The sequence below is a fragment of the Falco rusticolus genome, chromosome 11, assembly GCF_015220075.1.
Source record: "Falco rusticolus isolate bFalRus1 chromosome 11, bFalRus1.pri, whole genome shotgun sequence".
NCBI lineage: Eukaryota > Metazoa > Chordata > Aves > Falconiformes > Falconidae > Falco > Falco rusticolus.
Genome location: NC_051197.1, coordinates 29,131,653 through 29,150,503, shown reverse-complemented (window position 1 = coordinate 29,150,503; position 18,851 = coordinate 29,131,653). Strand labels below are relative to the sequence as shown.

The 18,851-nt window shown below is 38.9% G+C and overlaps 1 protein-coding gene across 7 annotated transcripts in view; it reads left to right on the top strand.

Moving 5' to 3' along the window:
* Positions 1 to 18,263, top strand: part of RALGPS2 (Ral GEF with PH domain and SH3 binding motif 2) — a 134,239-nt gene extending 115,976 nt beyond the window's left edge. For all 7 annotated transcript variants that reach the window (XM_037403568.1, XM_037403569.1, XM_037403571.1 and 4 more), the window contains 5 exons: positions 693 to 798; positions 1,519 to 1,611; positions 8,254 to 8,359; positions 9,581 to 9,672; positions 11,871 to 18,263. In XM_037403568.1, coding sequence (XP_037259465.1) covers positions 693 to 798; positions 1,519 to 1,611; positions 8,254 to 8,359; positions 9,581 to 9,672; positions 11,871 to 11,900 — 427 coding nt within the window. In that variant the 3' untranslated portion in view covers positions 11,901 to 18,263. The remainder of the gene's footprint in view (positions 1 to 692; positions 799 to 1,518; positions 1,612 to 8,253; positions 8,360 to 9,580; positions 9,673 to 11,870) is intronic.
* The last annotated feature ends 588 nt before the right edge of the window (positions 18,264 to 18,851 follow it).

Genomic DNA, 18,851 nt, shown 5'->3' with positions numbered 1-18,851 from the left:
AATGATTCCTGTTATCTTTTTTTCTGACTGAAAATGTTTTGTAAGCCAGTCAGCTTTGTAATTTTAATAAAACTAAGTTTTCTTTTCACAGTGCCGTACCTGGCATTTGTTTTGGCCCATTGCTTTTAGATCCTACGTAGAGTAGATGATTAGTACAGCACCAGATGTGTTAAAACACCTTAAAGCTGTGGTTCCGGTTTCTACTCTTTATTACTCCTCCTTCCCACTCTTCTTGCCTTCAGATATTTTAAAGATTGTGCATGTTTGAGCTATGCTTTGGTTTTGGTGTGCTAATGATTCCAGTGTTTCTAACAAAAAAAATACTCAAATCTTTCTTGCAAGGGCTGAAGGAGAGGTTTTAACACATAGAGCAGCTGTATGAATGTACTTCAAATGTTTGCTTTTCAAAATTAATTGTTCTTGTATTTCAGTTGTCTTGAGTTTAATTTTTTTTAATTAAGGATTACCTGCTTGGCTAATTAATTTTTCTGATCACTTCTGCTTGTGAGTGTAAATTCACAACAGCAATTCCTTGTCACAGCCAAAGTCTTTTTCCACAATGAAGTCCAATAAACAAAAAAGTTGACATTTCTAAATTAAAATGCAGATGTTTGCGTTAGTTTGTGGTAATGACTGGAAAACTACTTTAGGAAAAATAGTTTTTCACACAAATCTTCATATGCTCCTTTCAGCTCTCTAGAATCTGAAGATTTGGCTGTTCATTTGTATCCAGGAGCAGTTACTATTCAAGGTGTTCTCAGGAGGAAGACACTGTTGAAAGAAGGCAAAAAACCTACAGTAAGATTTTTAATTCATTTTCTCACCTTCTTCCTTTGTCCAGTTATAAATACAATAAAATGGCCATTGTACAACTAATTCAAGTGTCTGAGATCTCCTCTGCCTTGCTGGTTAAGGTTTAGGGTCACTGCTAGAGTTTGCATTCTTCTGTTTGGTGGATTTATTCAGTTTATATAACTACATCCACATTCTAGGGAGTGGAAGAGACTACAAAAATTTTTTTCAATTACAATTCAAAAAAGAGGAGCATGTTTTGTCTTCCGGAACGGTATGTGGATCCTAACAACTTACCAATAGGTAATAACCCTTAGCATTGCATTGCAGATGCTTGATTTTGAATTGTAAGCGAAAATACCTTATCGGATGCCTAAGAGATACCTTATGGCGTACATGAATTGGAAAAAAAAAAAAGGGACAAATGTACTCTAACCCAATGAAGTGTTCAATAAGGGTTGCAGAATGTATAGAGTAAGGCGCAGACGTTTTTTCTCAGAATAGTGAGGAAAGGCATGTGTTCTTTCCGCTCTCTAGATTTTTAGTGCATTCATAGGCCTCCACGAATAACTAGAAACAGCAGCTTTGGAAACATGGCTGATTGTTTAGCTGGCAGTTAGTGCTGTCACGTTTTTGCAGAGTGATGCTTGCTATTTTACAGCGCAGTATTACAGAACATTTCACCTATCTGTTGCGCTTCTCGTTTTTTTTCTCTTTTCTCTCTAGGTAGCATCTTGGACGAAATACTGGGTAGCACTGTGTGGAACCCAACTCTTTTACTACGCTGCAAAATCTCTGAAGGCTACGGAGAGAAAACATGTATGTAAAACAGGCATATTCTAGTATCATCTGCCAAAATTAAAATGTGATTCCCTGATGTAAACACTGTGTGGTTCAGGACTTGTATGATTTCGAATCAGCGCTGTTCTGTCTTCCAGTCAGTCACTCACCTCATATGGATATGCCCTAACGGAAATATCGTGCACGTTTATGTGCTACCCCAAGAACATCTGCTGTGCATATGCCATGCATCTCATTGCGTTGGTTGGCCTTGTAAGGAAGGGAACTATGTCTTGGGTCCATTTGCTTTTCTAAGGTAGAAATCATAGCTTTTGATGATCTCTGAGTCTTGCAACAGTTGGTGGCTACTTAAAATCCAAACAAGCATTGATGTGGAAAGACTGAGAAGTCACTACATATGACATTAAGCGTGTACTGATTCCACATATGTGGTAAAATTAGACTACTGTCTTTTCCTGTTAAATCATGTAATCCCTTAACTACACCAGAGTACGGAACACTTCGTATGTTAAGCAGAAAGCTAACATATCGTATGATGCTGGCTTTCCTTGTGCCACAGCTTTATTTGAAAGAAGCTAAAAATACTTTGCTTATGTGAGGAAGTAGTAAAAGGATTTTCTGTAGGTGTTCCAGAGATGTTATGAGGTGTGTAGTTCCTGTTTTCACTGGTTAATTATAATGGAAAAGGATGCTGCCAGAAATTCTGTTAAGAAACCAGCTAAAATTTGAGGTACTTGGATCTTTATGTGAGTGCATTCCCTACGCAGAACTGTTACTTATAGTTGCATTGGCCAGCGTTTCAGTTTAATTTATGACAACTGTCACTGAAAAACATTTATTTTGCATAAAGCAAAGCTTATGTAATTTTACGAACCGAGATGTGCTTCTAGAATTTTTGTAAGGGGACTATCTTTATTTCTTTCTGGTACAAAATAGTGTGTTCTTGTCCTATTATGTTCAGAGGGTAGAGGCTTGAAGCTTAAGATTTCTGATTAATAGACTCCCGGACTCTTTGAACTTCCTGTGTGAGAAGTTTGCGTGTAATATTGTCTTAATCTGCAAAAAATGGTGTATTTTCCACTTTTATTGAAAGTAGCTCATTAGGAAATGGTATTCTAATACTCAAAGTAGTTTAATAATAGCTAATTGCTTGTAGAAATATTTGCATATTTTTTTTTGTCATCATCCCTCTACCTCACCCCTACTAGCTTTGATTGCTTAGGTGAAACTGAAACTGATCTCACTTAGTTTGGCTTGCCAGTTAAGACAATACTAGCCCAGACCAAAGGCCTGTTAGCCAGGCATCTGTGTCCTGGTGTCTTTAGCGAAGTGTATGTGTCTGGATGTATTTGCCTCCCCTGTCAGTGAAGCCCTTACAGAAGGAGTCTGTTCCAATAGAAGTAAAGGTAGCTGGAAAGAGCAGACGTATAAACTATTACAGGCAGAAATGCAAAGTATTAAAGCAAAGGAAAAAGAAAGGACCAAGAGAGAAGTTGTGCTGCCCTTATGTCACTAATGGTTAGCTTTTCGTTTTCTCTGGAAATGTTGAGAAATGGGAAAAAAATTTTTTGTAATGTCAGACTTTGTGCTCCTATTAGTGATGTGATGCTTTTAGGCTTTATGCCAAAATTGCATTTTGTTGTCTTTTAAGAGTAGAATATGCATTTGTAAGTCCCTCTTGTCTGCTGTCAAAGTACTGAATGATGGAGGAGTTTACCATACTTGTACCTATTCAATCAGAAGCTTTTTCAGTATTGTATATAAATATTTCAAAACAATCTAAATAGCCTACAGGTTTAGAGAACTTGGAAGAATTGCATAGCTGGTAATTTTATTCTTTGAAATGAAATATATGGAATTCTTATGTGATCCACTTGCTTATATGTTTCCTGCAGAATCACAGTTTTAATCATTTAAATAGCCTTGCCCTTTCTTTAGGGAAAGTAAATGAAGTAAAAAAGTAACAAATGTAAACATTCAAGTCTGGTGTCTGATCCTCTTGAGTCTCTGTTTCTGCAAAAGCCTTCACTTTTATCTTGCAATGCAGTCATATCCATTTAGAATGCTCTTTCAGAAATTCTTTTCTGAACATATTGAAATGACTTAAAATTCCCCAAGTCACCGATGTGTTGAGATACCTACAATAACTAAGCTACTAGTGAACAGAGACTAGTGCTTACAAAGCTATAATCTGTCTCGCATCCTTATGTTCTTGTGTTTATTTGTCCACGGATGTGCCAGCAGACCAATAACAAAGTTTGCAGATAGAGGCTAGGAGACATTCAAGTCCATAATGCTGGCAGCATTACCCATCAGAAGCCCGCCAGCCTTATGGCTTGCAAATTCTGAGCAGAATTTGAGCAATGAGGTTCCCAGGAAGGGGAGGTGGCGGACCAGTAGTAAAAAGCAATGACTGTTAAAGCAGGTTTATTTCTTTTGAGTTAACTCTCTGAAATTGGACTGAACTATGCAGTGCAACCTTGGGTTTGGCTGTACACAGCTGGTGTCTTGCTTTTAGCTTTTGAGGGCAACAAACGTATTTTGTTCTGTTTCTGGATGTAAAGCATGTTATAAAGCTCAGGTCTCTGATTTGGTTTCCCAGGTGCAGTCACAGTTAAAATAACGCAAATACCTCTTAGCTATAGTTTGGATTATCTTTTATTTAAACAGGTAGTTCACAGTGGATACATTCATTCTTCTGGACAGAGTTTTAATCTTTATACTGAAATTCAAGTGGAAAATAAACTGGTAACTGCTGTGGAAGACTGAGGTTGGGGGATTAGGGGGAGAGCCTCCGGTTTATTAAACAGCCTAATAGTAGTTGGTTATAACTTTGTTCAGCTAGCCTACCTGTGTTGTGCTTTTAGCCTAGCTATTTTAGGATCATAGAATTGTTTTGGTTGGAAAAGACCTTTAAGATGATCAAGTCCAATTGTCAACCCAGCACTGCCAAGCCTACCACTAACCCATGTCCCCAGGTGCCACATCTGCACATCTTTTAGATATCTCCAGAGGTGATGACTCTGCCACGTCCCTGGGCAGCCTGTTCCAGTGCCTGACCACCCTTTCAGTGCAGACATTTTTCCTAATACCCCATCTAAACCTGCTCTGGCACAGCTTGAGGCTGTTTTCTGTTGTCCTGGTACTCGTTAAATGGGAGAAGAGACCGACCCCCACCTGGCTACACCCTCCTGTCAGGCAGCTGTAGGGAGCGATCAGGTCCCCCCTGAGCCCCCTCCTCTCCAGGCTGAACCCCCCCAGCTCCCCCACACCCCCCCCCCCAGCCTGGTGCCCCGGCCCCTTCCCCAGCCCCTGCCCGGCTCTGGAGACGCTCCAGCCCCTCAATGTCCCTCTTGTCGTGAGGGGCCCGACACTGACCCCAGGGTTCGAGGTGCCGCCTCCCCAGTGCCGAGTGCGGGGGGCCGGTCACAGCCCTGCTCCTGCTGGCCACGCTGTTTCTGGTACAAGCCAGGATGCTGTTGGCCTTCTTGGCCACCTGGGCACACTGCTGGCTCACGTTTGGCCAGTGGTCGCCCAGCACCCCCCAGGTCCTTATCAGCCGGGCAGCTTTCCAGTCACTGCTCCAAGCCTGCAGGGTTGCTTGGGGTTGTTGTGACCCAAGTGCAAAACCTGTCACTGAGCCTTGATGGCGTAGATTTCCATCCGTTTCACCACAGGGTTATTGTACAAAGCCTCAGCTTTTGTTCTGGGATCCGTGAAGATGACTTGTCAAGTGTCATGCTTCAATTCACATTTGGTTGCATTTTCAGAAAAAAAGTTAATCAAGAGAGAATAAACTGTGGGTTTGGATAGTCAACCATCCGTAGACAGCTAGTGCATGGCTATATGTTCACTTTACCAATACTGTCCAGTGATATACCTAAGGGGTCAGTTCTGCAAAGTAAAGAGACTTGAGGTTAGATCTAGGTTTTGTTTTATTACTGTCCAGATTAAATGCATGAAAAGCATGATGTGGTCTATTTGAAGCAGGTTTCTTTTTCAAAAGTTGATACGTTTGAGATTTACTAGGTAGAATATTCCAAGCATCTTCTGGGTCCATCTGAACATCTGTCTTTTTAGCTTCCTTTCTCAAGACCTCTGTGACATGGAAAGGAACACTGGCAATGAAAAAGTCAGTCTGCTATGTAAAGTTTCCTGGCTGGGGCTGTTGTGGTAAATGTGTCTTGATTACAGGCATGCTTTTGACTATTCTGCTGCTGCTGCTGTTGCTTCAGGCAGCTGAGACTGAGGACTTGGAGTGCGCTGACACTCAAAGCTCTTCCAGGCTTATAATAGCCAATCTCTTTGGAAAATTACCTCATTAAAATCCCAGTGTAATCCAGCAAAAAGGGCAAGAAATCCCCCCCCCCCTCCCTTTTAGACACGGGCAAGCCAGCTGCTCTTCTCATGCCCGTGAGCAAAGACAAAGGAGTGCATCCAGTATAGTATGTATTCTAGATATGAATCTAGTCAAAAGGAAGAGGATGTTATATCTAGGTGGATGTGACAAACTTTATTGTGCTGCATCTACTCAGAAAGACTACTAAATATAATGAGTTTTGTGTTTTAAGTAGTGAACAGGTTTCAGTTACTACTACAGTAATGGAAGATTGTTTATAAAGAGAATGTGAACTTCAGAGCCCAGAGATGTGAAGCAGGAGAATCTAGGAGGAATGTGTGTAGAATGCTTAAGGTGTTTTATCTCGTATGCTGAAATGGTGCCCACAAACATGCTCCTGTGATAGCACTATAGCACTTGTGCGCCTTTAGAAAAGGCAATTAGTAAAACCAGCCAACTTAAAATCAGTCTTAAAGAAAGCATTCACCCTGTAAAATGTGCATACACCCAAAAAACCACTTTATAGTGATCAGGCTGGAAGAGTCTTGCCGATTTCTGTGACAACATAGCATGCAGAGTTTTTTTCCATGTTTGTAGGTCCTTGGAAAAGCAACAGAGACTTTTTGAGGCTTCGTGCTCGAACGTGAACCCGTCTTCATTCCAAGCCTTTCACTGCATGTTATGTTCAAAATTCAACCCATTTATTGGCACCCTAGTAAACTTGGTAGTTGTTGCTCAAGCACTTCCACTGAAATACCCTGATAAAGAATGCGGTCGTTCTAGCAAGTGTGTTCAGCCAGAGAAAATAATTGACTATTAGAAGGCTATGAAATCTCAACAAGAGGTGATGAGCGGGAGATTTGTAAGTGCCAAAAGATTGGAGTGAAAAGTCTGTTCACAGATTAATTCGGAGTTTTTGATTCAAAGATTTATGTATAAATGCCTTTGAACTCAGAACAACAACGTAATTAGTTATGTGAAGCGTAGCAGCAGAGCTGTGTAGTTCTCTATGTGTAATAACTATCATTCCAGTGGTCTGTATATATATAAAAAAAAAAAGGCAAAGAGGAACCAGGAACATTAAATTACAATGAAGCTTTCATTCCCTTCATGTTAACAAAGCAGACTTGCTGTTAGCAAGGCTCTGTGCATCAGTGGAGAATGAACTGCCTTGGGGGACTGTGTAAACACGGAATACAAATCCAGCCATGCGCAGGGATGGAAAACTGACATGTGTTTCAAGTGATGATGGATTGATGCCGGCAGGAAACATTTTCCTTTTGTGGTGGAGCTTTTTTACTTTTTGGAGAAGTACGATGATTAACTAATTGTTTTGAGTAGAAGGAAAAAACAAGTGAGATCTAGGAGTTTGGATTGCCTGGTGATTTCACGCACTGGGTACCTGCTGTTATGATATATAACTAAGACAGGAAAGTGCAAGTGTGCCGTTTTCATGAAACTCTGGAAATTAGTGCAGTTCAAGAGGTAACATTGTTGATCTGTAACTTCTTAAAACTGCTTTGTGACTCAAATTTCCACCTCTATGAAGATGGCCTATTAATACATTGTGGGACTATTTGGAAATTTGCATTTTGCAGGTACCTTTTAAGTGTAAATTGTCAATCTTATTTTTCGAGGCAGTGTCTTCAGTGGGTCCATAACAAGTCCTGAATATATATGTTTTACTTTTTTTTTTAAGAACTCATGAGCTATATCCTTACTTTATTTCCTTTCCCTGTCTTTATTCCTTCTTTCAGATAAAATTATTTTAACATTTTTCAATACTGACTGGAATATTCAAAGAAATTTTCATTTCTGTTTGGAAGTTATCTTGTCCACAGGATTAATGTTAGGTGTAATTGCAGACTATTACAATAATTAATGCATGTTAACTTTGAAAATTGTGGCACAGACAAGTTCAGTTCTTCTGTGTTAACAGTGGAGGGATTAGCTTTGCCATTTGTTAATGCACCGTTTTTGAACTATATTATGCATACAAGTGTGCAATAATGTGGTGAGAAATGCTGTTGTATTCATACAGTGCAGTTTAGGTGTCTGTTGACATGTTTGGGGGGATTGTGATATTCCTTTTAATTTGTTTTGAATATCATTCATTATGGTAAGTTCTGCTTGCACTAATTCCGTATAAAATTCATAAACTTTCTTAGCCTTATGAAGTGCCATGCTTCCTTTGAAGCTATTCTGTGTCTTTAACAGTGTCACTGAGAACTGCCCTTTTGATGACTTGTTCTGCGTAGTGCTGTCAGTCTGGCCGAAGCTTCTTGTTCTATGTTAGTTTACATCTCTGCTTGTATTTTCAGTTCAAATCCACGCCGAGTAAGAATGTGTCAGTGGTGGGCTGGATGGTGATGATGGCAGATGACCCTGAGCATCCGGATCTCTTCTTACTGACTGATTCTGAGAAGGGTAAGCAATGCTAGCACCATGAGTGCGGTGATTCCCAGAATAAACATTTGCTTTGCTGAGGTATTCATAAGCAACTAAATGAAATTGGAAGGATGTTGTTACTTGTCACTTACTCAGTTGCTCTTTAACATGTCATGTTTGCCTTTTGAATGCTATGGGAACAATTGTCTGTGGAGAATCTTCACTAAGTTTTTAGAACTCTCCAAACTTCAACAACTCCAGTTCTGATTTTTATTGGAAGTGTTCATCTGCATTCTTTTAAACTATATTTAGCCCATCAGAGGCTATACATTTCACGTATGTGAAAATGTAAGTAACAATACATAAAAAAATTTCAATAGTCAGGTAATATTAGGTGCTTGACCAGTCCTCTCTCCTCTCCAAAAAAACCCAAACCACGTGTTCAAATGTTACCAGGGGAAAAAAACCAAACCCTAAGAGCTCTGGACTGTTTTGCAGAGAAGCCTTGATTTCTGTTACTCCAACATAGCGCCCTGGTTTCAGATTAAACTGTGAAGGAATTGTTACTTTTCCATAGCACTTCAAACTATGCAGAAAAAGCATCATTAGAAGTTCTGATAAAGGAGCTTAATGTTATTTATTACTTTGTCTTCTTCGAGTCTTAGTACGTTTTATTTCCAAGCATCTATTGTAGCACCACCGATATGTGGTGTACATTATGAATGCTTGTTAGCTTAAACTCAGCAAAATCAGCCTGAAATGTTTTTGTAATACTTGGCCTTTCTGAACCCAAGCAAGTGCTGGTATAACACCAAACGCTGACAATACTAGTCTGAAATGTATCAATATGTTAAGGAACAACTTTCAAATATTTTCAAATGTAGATTTTTAGAGTGCATTTCAGTGCTATCTTGCACTTCATTAAAAATTATGAAACGATCTTATAAACAAATCGCAGTAATAGCAACGAACAAAAAAGTTGTTGTATGGTTCTGACAAATATTTTGTTTTTCCCTGGTTGATGCTGGTGTCAGCTGAAATCTAGAATGCTGGAAAGGAAGACGGGCAAGCTGAAACTTCTCTCGCACTAGGTCAAATAATTAAGTTGCACCTGTGCCAAAGTGTAAAGTTACATGAACCTTCTGCTATTAAACATTTTCATAATGTTTTAATCTAGTGTTATTTGAATATGGGTAGGATTTAAGTGTATAGTATTTTTGATGGGGATTTATCAGTTTTTTCTCTACCCTTCTCACTTAGGAAATTCATATAAATTTCAAGCTGGAAACAGAATGAATGCAATGCTGTGGTTTAAACACCTGAGTGCTGCCTGCCAAAGCAACAGACAACAGGTGAGAACAAAATGTTGAAAAGGTGTATGAGCTGTTAAGAGCTCAGAACTGATAGATCTTCAAGACAACTGAGCTGTAACTGATGGCTTTCTATGAAGGCACATCAATTTCACATGCTTATTGATTTGCCTTAGCTTTTCTGTTTGTTCCTTTGCAAACAAGTCCTCAGAGCTTCTGTGGTAATGAACAAAGATTTGGGGCTAATTTGGGGCCAATTCAAAGCAATTGGGAAAATGGAAGGAATGCTCTAGAAGATCTGTCCAAGCGGCAGTATTTTTGTCATTCTCCATTTTCAAAAGGCTATTGTACAGTTACATAAAAAGCTGTAAACTGTAGCATTCAGCATCGATTCCAGATAACTCCCACAGTGCCATTTTGTCAGGTCTTGGGCATGCATGTTTTCTGTTGTTTGTACCTATTTCTAAAATGTATAACAAAATATTTTTGTCCTGGGTAACATTTGGCAGACTTTGAAAGCAGAAGTAGAATTTTCCATGACCCAAAAAGGAAGATAAGACTACTCCAACCCCTGTTAAATTCTGTTCCCATATAAATTCTTACTGACCTTTTCCATCAGTAAAATCTTGTTTAATTAACCACTTTGTCTTCCTGAACTCTCCCTTTTACTTTGCACACTTGTTTATGGTGTTCCCAGAGCAAAAGTACTGCTGAATTTCAAGGACCTTTCCAGATCCTTCTGTGCTTTCTTGTTCAGTTCTGCTTCTGAGAGAAATCTAAGGAGTAAGGAGGGTTGCAGAAGCTCCCTCGCAAGGGTTTGAGACAGTGCAAAAGAGACGAAATTTGTGTTCCTGGCTGGAGAATGTGGGAATAGCAGCGAAGAGTTTGCAAGAAAGTGGTGACTTCCAGGCAAGCCTGTAAACTGCCCTCTGAGGACAGCCTTTATTCAATTATGCTTAACAATACTATTTAATGCAAACTTGTTTAAAGCGTTCAGCCCCTTGCTTGTGCAAAAGCAGCAGGCATAAGGAGCTTGGCAGGGCCTTCTGTGGAAAATATGACAGCAAAGTGAAGATACGTGTAGGAGACTTTAAAAGAAAAAAAGGAGGGGAGCATTAATGAAAAAAACCCTACCACTGAAAGGCCAAAACCCTGCTACCATAATTTGTTGCATATTTTCTGTTTCCTGGCATGTTGCGTAGTCGTACTATATGGGTTCTTGCAGCATAGCTGCTGCCACAGAAGAAGCAGTGCTTTACGCAAACGTTGGGTTACAAAGGTTGGTTTACCAAATGAGTTGCAAGAAAATCCTCTAAAATTTTTCTTTTGATTGTGATTTGACTCCTGAACAGTGCTTTCAGTAGAGAGATGCCTTATGGTACTGTTCAAAATGGAAGATCTTGTTTGTTAACAGTATGACTGCCTAAGAAAGACTGGATGTTTAAATGTATTTTCAATAGAATATTCAACTGGGTAGGTGTCAATAATATTGGGAAGTATTATAATAGATACTATTTTTAATTGTAATGGTGGAACTTTAGCCCAGTTCATTATTCTTGCTTCTACAAGCCGCTGGTAAATGCAAAGCAAGAAATGCTTGTTTCCAGTCTGTCCAAACTGGGTATTTATTGACAGTCATCAGGAATGTGGGGGCTTTTTAATAATCTGAGTAAACAAGAGATGTTGTTGTCAGGCAAATTCCTGATGGGGAGAAAATGGGGGTATAAACTAATGTAATGCAAATTAGCTTTAATCTTCATAAAAGGGAGTGACGTCTGCAGCAGGCATTCAGGTTTCCTATGGGAAAAGCCCAGGCAAGTGTTTATGCCTCATTTTTTTTAAATTAGTCTTAAAAATACTAGAGGGCCTACATCAATCACTGACCTGTGTGTCAAGAATTCTCTAGCTGGGACTGAAGTGAGAAGCTTCTGCTTGTGTAGTTTGGTGCTGAGATTTATCATGTTAAGGTTGTTTGGCTGACAACGTAAATCTCATCAGAATTAATGAGATCCAGCGGCTTAATATTTTGGTTATACCTGTGTCTTCTACAGAAACGATAGCAGATTCTACAGCTCTTAAGTTTATTTGTTGAGCACTAGTTGCAATCCTCCTCCCTGTTTTTTGAAACAGAATGAGTTAAACGATGTGCGTTTAAACAGGTGGCTAGTCTGTGAAACAGTGGAGTGTAAGTAGCTACTACCTGAAGTAAAATCTGTTATTGTTTATATTTTTGTTTTCAGGTTCCTGCCAACTTGATGACATTTGAATAATAGGCGAATTCAAAAGAACCATCTCATAACTGAGAACGAGGTCCTGATGAAAAATGTGCCAGCTGTATTCTGTGCCAGAACAGAGCCCATCAACTCGATATCTGAACTCTGGAGCCCTGAACAAAACCACTAATGATTGGGGAGCAGAGTCCCCCAAATTAAAAATGGAGTTGCAACATGAATTGCCATGGACCATGCTTCGTTATATTCTCTGAACTGACCTGTGGAAACCACTGCCTTAAAGAATGAAAGGAAAAACAACATGAGACACCAAACAGTGTGTGTGAAACTTCTGGCGGTGCTGTGCTTGAGTAAAATAGATTGTAGCTAGTTTGAGTTTCTTTTAACTTTATACTAATTTTGAATATAACTCACCTTTTTAGGCATTCTTAAGAAAACAAGTGAACCTGGTATTTGAGAGTTGTATAAAAGCTATGTATGGACCGGGTAAAAGAGGTACTACGCGTTTGAAAGATGTTGTTTAGACTATACTATACCAGGAATTCTTGATGGAAGCTTATCCCAGGCACGCTTAGCCTGGAGCAATGTTATTTCTCTCAGACCTACGAGTATAAGAAATGTTAACAACTGCAAGTTTAAAATAGCAGTAAGCTTGCAAACCTTAGTACTGTATGGGAGCCGTATTCCCTATGAGTGGCACAAAGGCCGAGCACTTAGACGCCAAAAAATTTTTTGGTATGTTGTTACCTAATTCCTGGTTAAAAAACATAGTTCACATGGGTTTGGGTGGTCAGGGACTGTGTGTGGAAGAGAAAACTGAAAGCACTGTCGGGTCAGAACTGAGTGTTTTCTTCCCATGTGATTCTACACGTGTTATTCTCCTGCGTACGAAGGCAGAAAACCCAACATGGGGGTATAGCTCACGGAGACGTTTTACTTCTCTGGGTATCTGTTAATTATCAGTTAGGGACCACTGACAGTGTATGGTGTTTCGTATTATCACTGAAGATCTGCATTTAAAAAGATAGAGGCACAGTTTCAAGCTTTCATGTTCTTATTTGGCAATAATTGATTTTAGTATCTGTCTTGGTCAAAATAGTTGACGTTGTGTGGTATTGATAACACGGCCTAAAGCAGACCTTACGTACAGAAGCTCTTTTGATCTTCAGACAAATAATTAATTCATTAAAGGTAGGATAAGTAGGATAACCTAAGGAGAGAAAAGGTGTGGGACTACCAAAATTCCATCCTTGACAGGAGTAATTCTTGGTCACTGAAGTTACTCACGGAGAAAAACATTATGGTTGTAAAAAGGGAGCCATGCTTTCTGTGCGTGTTTTATGCTTAAGACTTTGATTCTTGCTTTATTTGGATTTCTTTGACGTCACCTAGATATAGTTTCCTGGTTGATTAGTCTTTCTTTAATCTTCAAAAATATTATCTTTGTAAAGCAAGGAAACATTGTCCAAAATATGACTCCGATATCAAAACTTTGAAGTCTGTGAAAAAGTAGTAACTGTTCCATGACATTGTGGTTTAGTGGCCGTAAATACGCTTGCAGATTCCACCATGAATACTCCTTTTTTAAAAAACAAACAAGCTACCTACCAGTCTGTGGCAGAGTTCTCTGACTATCTAATAAAGGTTTCTACTAGCAGTTACTAGTTTGAAAATGTACAGTTTGTTTATTGCACCGAAGTAGAAGCCTATAAATTCATGTTTTGGTTGTTTTCCAGAGTCAAATTAATCTCTTAATGGAAATGATTGATTTCTGATGACTGGGGGGGGCAAAAAAAGAAGAATAATCCAATCTCACAGTAAAAAAACAAAACACAAAACCCCCAACCCCTTCTTGGTGATGTAAAGGGTAATAGGCTGGTTTATGTTTCCAAGAATTGTTCTTGCAAATTGGCACTTGGTAGAAAGAAAACAGTAGAAGGATGCTTCTGTCAGAACTGCACCACAAGCACCATGGGAATTTGTGTCCCTTTGCAATTTTTCTTTGTTGTTGTTTTGATGGGGAATGAATAGTCTGTTCTGATCCTGAAGTCATGTATTTTGGGAAGGGGTTACTGGTGCTGGATCCCTCTGCAATTCACGTATCTCCCAAGTTTACCCATGTTGGGTGTGTAGCAAAGGCAACATCTTCATAGCCAGCGGTGTTACTGGAGTAGACTTTGCACAACTTTAGTTTTGGGGTTTTTTATGTTAAAAATGACTTAACGTGTGTTTCTTCTCAATGACTAAGTGTTTTTTTAACAGTGTGTGTACTTTTTTTAAGCGTTGTGGATAATAGCCTGTGGATTTTGAATTTTTAAATAAGCTATTATAGGTTTATTGCAGTGTAACTGTATTTGTTCTTCTGTTAGTGAAAGGAAACGTGCACCTGGGAGCCACAGCCTGACATCACCCAGCTTTGCTAAAGACAGAGCCAGGTCACAAGGTGTCATTTATATTTTTTTATTATTATTTTTATTTTTCCAGCTGTTTTGAGTTAGGTTTTTATGGTAGGAAGATGGTGAGGGAAACAGCTCACAAATCATCATTTAGTGAATTGTTGCTCTTACCAGCTTTCATTGTTCTTCGGCCTCCACTCTTCCTTGGTTTTCTACCCACAGATAATGCTGTTTTTCTGCCCACAGATATGCTGTTTTTCGTGGGAGAAATTGAGTGTTGTGGGAGGAGTTTCTTAAAATGTGTAGCCAGTGTAACTGGAGTGAGTAATGACAATGTGGAAAACATTATTGGCACTTGTTACAATGAGTAGTTCCCTACTTTCCTGTTGTTGATCTCCTATTTAGCCACCTAGTCCTACAAGGCAACACAGAAAGACTGAAATGTTACATATTTTGAGATAATTGGTGCTCAGGAAGAGGTGGTGGATTTGTTCCCCGAGGGAAAGCTGCCTCAGCTAACCTTGGAAAGACTGACAAGTCAAATACACTGTAAAGAACATAGTAATGCTCTTTCAAAAAAATGCAAAAAACAAACAAACAAGCAAAAGACTGAAATAATTAAAACCAGTGCTGAGAAAACAAGGACAGCAACAAGCTCTCGTATTTCAGGTAAGACTGTCATCCAGACTACTTCAGATAGTTGGCAGTTTCTCTTTTGACTTTTATTTTTAATATATTGCTCGAATTCTTTACCTTGTTAATAATTGCTGAAATACTTCAGCTTATGTTTGTCACTTTCATTTCTTAAAGTTTTGATATTTAAACTAAAGATGCCCCTTTACAGTTCCCTGTTTTGGAGGCGTGTGAGCAAAAAGTATTCAGAGTAGATCTTCCTAGCAAGACTTCACGTGCAAATGTTAATCGTCTGCTGCCTGCTAACCTTTTTGTTAGCCAAGCAGTCTTGGGAAAGACTGGACACCAGGGAATGTCTGGTTTATGGAACTGGTGCAGCGCATTGGAAATACGTAACATTGCACTGATTATTGATTACTTACTGCTAACTTTTATCTTTCTAACTTACTCCATGCTGCTTTTGGCTAGGTTTTTCAAAACCTGACTTCCCTTCCAGTGTTCTCAGAAAGCAAGTAAGGAGATTTATTTTTGAAAAATTCTGATAATTTGAGTAAACACAGCTCATCCCAGACACGTATTTCATTTTGCAGACATTTCATGCTAGAGGGATATTACTCAGGATATTATGATTCATTAAATATTTAGGTGCAAGTTACAGGTATTAAAATGACAAATACTAATAAATGAATGCTCATAAATACTTACATGAATGAGCTTTAGCACCCAGCTTTAAATTGTGTTAGTTAGTTCTTTTAAATTACTGTGAAAAGCATATCCTACTTAAGAAAGATCTGAAAAGGAGAATACTGCAGTGGCAGACCTTATTGTCAGCTCTGCAGCTGCATTAAGCAGCCCCCTAGTTACGCAGATGTTTTAGCCCACTGCCCGAGGAATCGGTGCCTCTTTTGGGGAATCAGTTGATTAACTTTCCTCCTCAAAACGCTACTACAGAGCACTTGAACTTCTACCAAGAAAAGCGTTTCTAGAAGCATGCATATTTGAAAACATCTTGGGAACAAAAGGAAGCATAAAAAAACCAGCAGGATTCTATTAGTTGTTTTTTCCTCACTAGAAGTAAATGCATCTAATCTAATTTTGCATGCAATATCAGCCTCCTGTATTTGCGTTTATACAATTTCAACAATAAGTCTTCCTCTTTTGGCATCAGACATAACAAATGTTAAAAGGAAATGCTTTGCTTTCCAGCAGAAGTAATTGCAGGTTTTTGTGCTGCTAAGGCACTGGAGGAGGTGAGGTCCCTTTTGATAAAAGGCAAATTGATTTTGTGGTCTTGGTTAACTCTAGCAAATCCTGTCTAAATCAAGATAAGATAAATCGTGGGATGTTGCTGCTTCTGGCTCTTTCAGTGGCATTTTTCTTCATTCTTTGTCCTTTTTTTCGGTATGCTAACTCAACAGCATTACTAGTTCCAATCTTTTCCACGGCTGGCTGCAGTATGCTGCCTGTTGCAAGGACACCAGGGCTGGTACTAAATCACATCAGTTAATTCCTCATTCTCCCTACAAGGACAAGTTTTAAAAGTTCTGTTATTACTTAAGTATTGTGCTTTTTCTTTCATTTTTTCTCTAAAAGTGGCTTGTGCATAAGGTGATTTGGCTTGGGACAGGTGTCATTAAAAGAATCTGTACGAGTGGACATTGAATTTGTCTGTAGACCGTTATCCTATTTTTAAAACCATCATTCGAATTTGTAATGCATCAAGAGAGAGTGAGTGCTTGGATTTAAGGAGGCTTTTGTCAGTGCCTTATTATTAACTTGAAGACCAATTCCTTTATTTCAGTGCTGAGAGTACCACGGTGGCAGACCTGCGTACCATGTCCTTGATGTACCAAGGGGCAGTGTTCCTTGCAGTCGTTGCATTTCTGCGGCAGTTGGTTGTTTTGGTCAATGTGAAATAGTTGTGGCTTGAGTTGCTTTAGTTGTTTGTGGCTTTTTTTCTGTTTGAATAGCCTCTTTTTAGGAAAAATGCAGAGGTATTTGGTAGCTTGGGCTTGCTCAGCTTTTATCAGACCTAGCTCAGACTTCTTCAAAATTAATTTATTTCTATTCTGGTATGTCTCTAAATGGATTTAGTAGGAGAGAAAAATTGAAGAGGTTAGTCCAAGTCATGGTCTAGACCACATGAACTTAAGACCTCACATTATTAGAAAGGAGCTTGCTTTCCTCTCTCCCTTTTTGATTTAAACATTGGAGACCATTCTTAGGAGATTTATTTCTTACAAGCTTTTTGTTAACGTAAAATAAATACTACAGGAAAAAACTGTTCGGGGAAAGAGAAGGCTTGGATAAATCTTATTCTTTCTTAATATCCCATAAGCTCAGTTATGTATATTGTATTTCTCGTGCCAACACTGTAGAGAGTACTGTCCTTCACTGAAACAACTCCTAGAGATAGTTTTAGTAGCAAGACTTTATAAGCTTCGCATGGGGAAATGAGAGAAGGAATGTGTTGTTCTTCAGCAATTAAACATCTGTTTTCCTGGAACACATCCTTATAAAAACATAGCGGTTTTACTGTAGTTCTTATAAATCCAGGTGTCAGAATGGGAAGGATAGGTTGAAAATTCATCTTATTCTTTTTAAGAATCTTGAAAGACAATAGAAGGGTTAGGTCAGAGGGGGAAAGACCAGTTACTTAGTTTAGCCGTGCCTGTTGCAGAACAGAGCTGACAAGTTTTCTTGAAGTTACGTTGCTAAGAAAAAAGGTGTATGAAATGTAATGAAATGCAGGTTGTGGCTGTTAACCTGATCTTGCTCCAGTGACTAAAAGCATCGTAAATATTCTGCTTCCTTTGTGTGTTTGATTAGCATATTATTTCTCTTTATTTGGGTAGGTTCTGGCCTTCACACGTGTTTCCTGAAGGTATTTCTTACCATTCCAAAGCTGTTCATGGATGAAACTGAAAAGCAGTATAAATGGATTAAATGTTGAAATAAAGGTTTCTAGGGTGCCTTGTTTACAGGCACTTCTAGCTCCTCGGGTACAGGAGCATATCCATTCAATTACTACTGTACTGAAGTGTGAAAAGCACCAGGAAATCGTAGACAGTGTTTTATAATAATCCTGTGAGGACCAACCATCACTGGAAGGGGGGATCAAAGTTGTCATGCAGTAAACAAGCCATTTTTAATATTCCCTGCTGGCGTGAGGCGTTCTAGAGATAGAGGGATTGCACCATGATCTCGTTGAGTGATGTGCAATTTGGCTGTCCTCTAGCCTTTTTCTTCAACTTTTTTAATACTTTATTCTGTGTGTGTGTGTGAAAATTGTGTGTTTGCATAAGCTAGTTTAAATGAATTTAAGTACAGGTTTCAAAAATCTTTCCTACTGAAATAAATGATTTAAAAGATGGCCTGTGTCTGAAGTTTTGATTTCTCGTCAGAAAGCTGCATTGATACTGCATCCAGGTTTTGAAACACAGTCTGTGACTGTCTGTCAGAATGATGCTGACATCAGCTGGAATTTTAGTAGCTTTTTTCAATGAACCTCTGAAATGTGGTACGTAAACATACCATTGTCTGTTGGTACAAAAGAAATGCAAAAACTAGCTGGAAAATACAGTTCGTTTTTCAAATCAGACGAGATTTATATTTGGTTGCAGATATTCTGTTAAATGATGTGGGGTTTTTCTCTCCATGGTAGTTTACCAGTTGTTTTTTGTCTGCCGTCACTACACTTATAGATGTAATAAATTTAAACTCACTGAAAGCAGTCATCAGGCAGATTGGTTCTAAACTTAAGAAGCGACTGCATGGAAGATGAAGTAAAACCAAAGAATGAATTAATAGCTTGCAAAGCTTTGTACTGCACTGGCTTTTTGTTTGGTGGTGCTCCTCTACTTTCTGTGCCTTTTAAAATCTGGTAAGCCTTACTGAACGGGGTCATGTAGCCCTCTGTGGGAAATGCTGTGGGGTCAGGCTGGGAAATGCCTGTCAGATT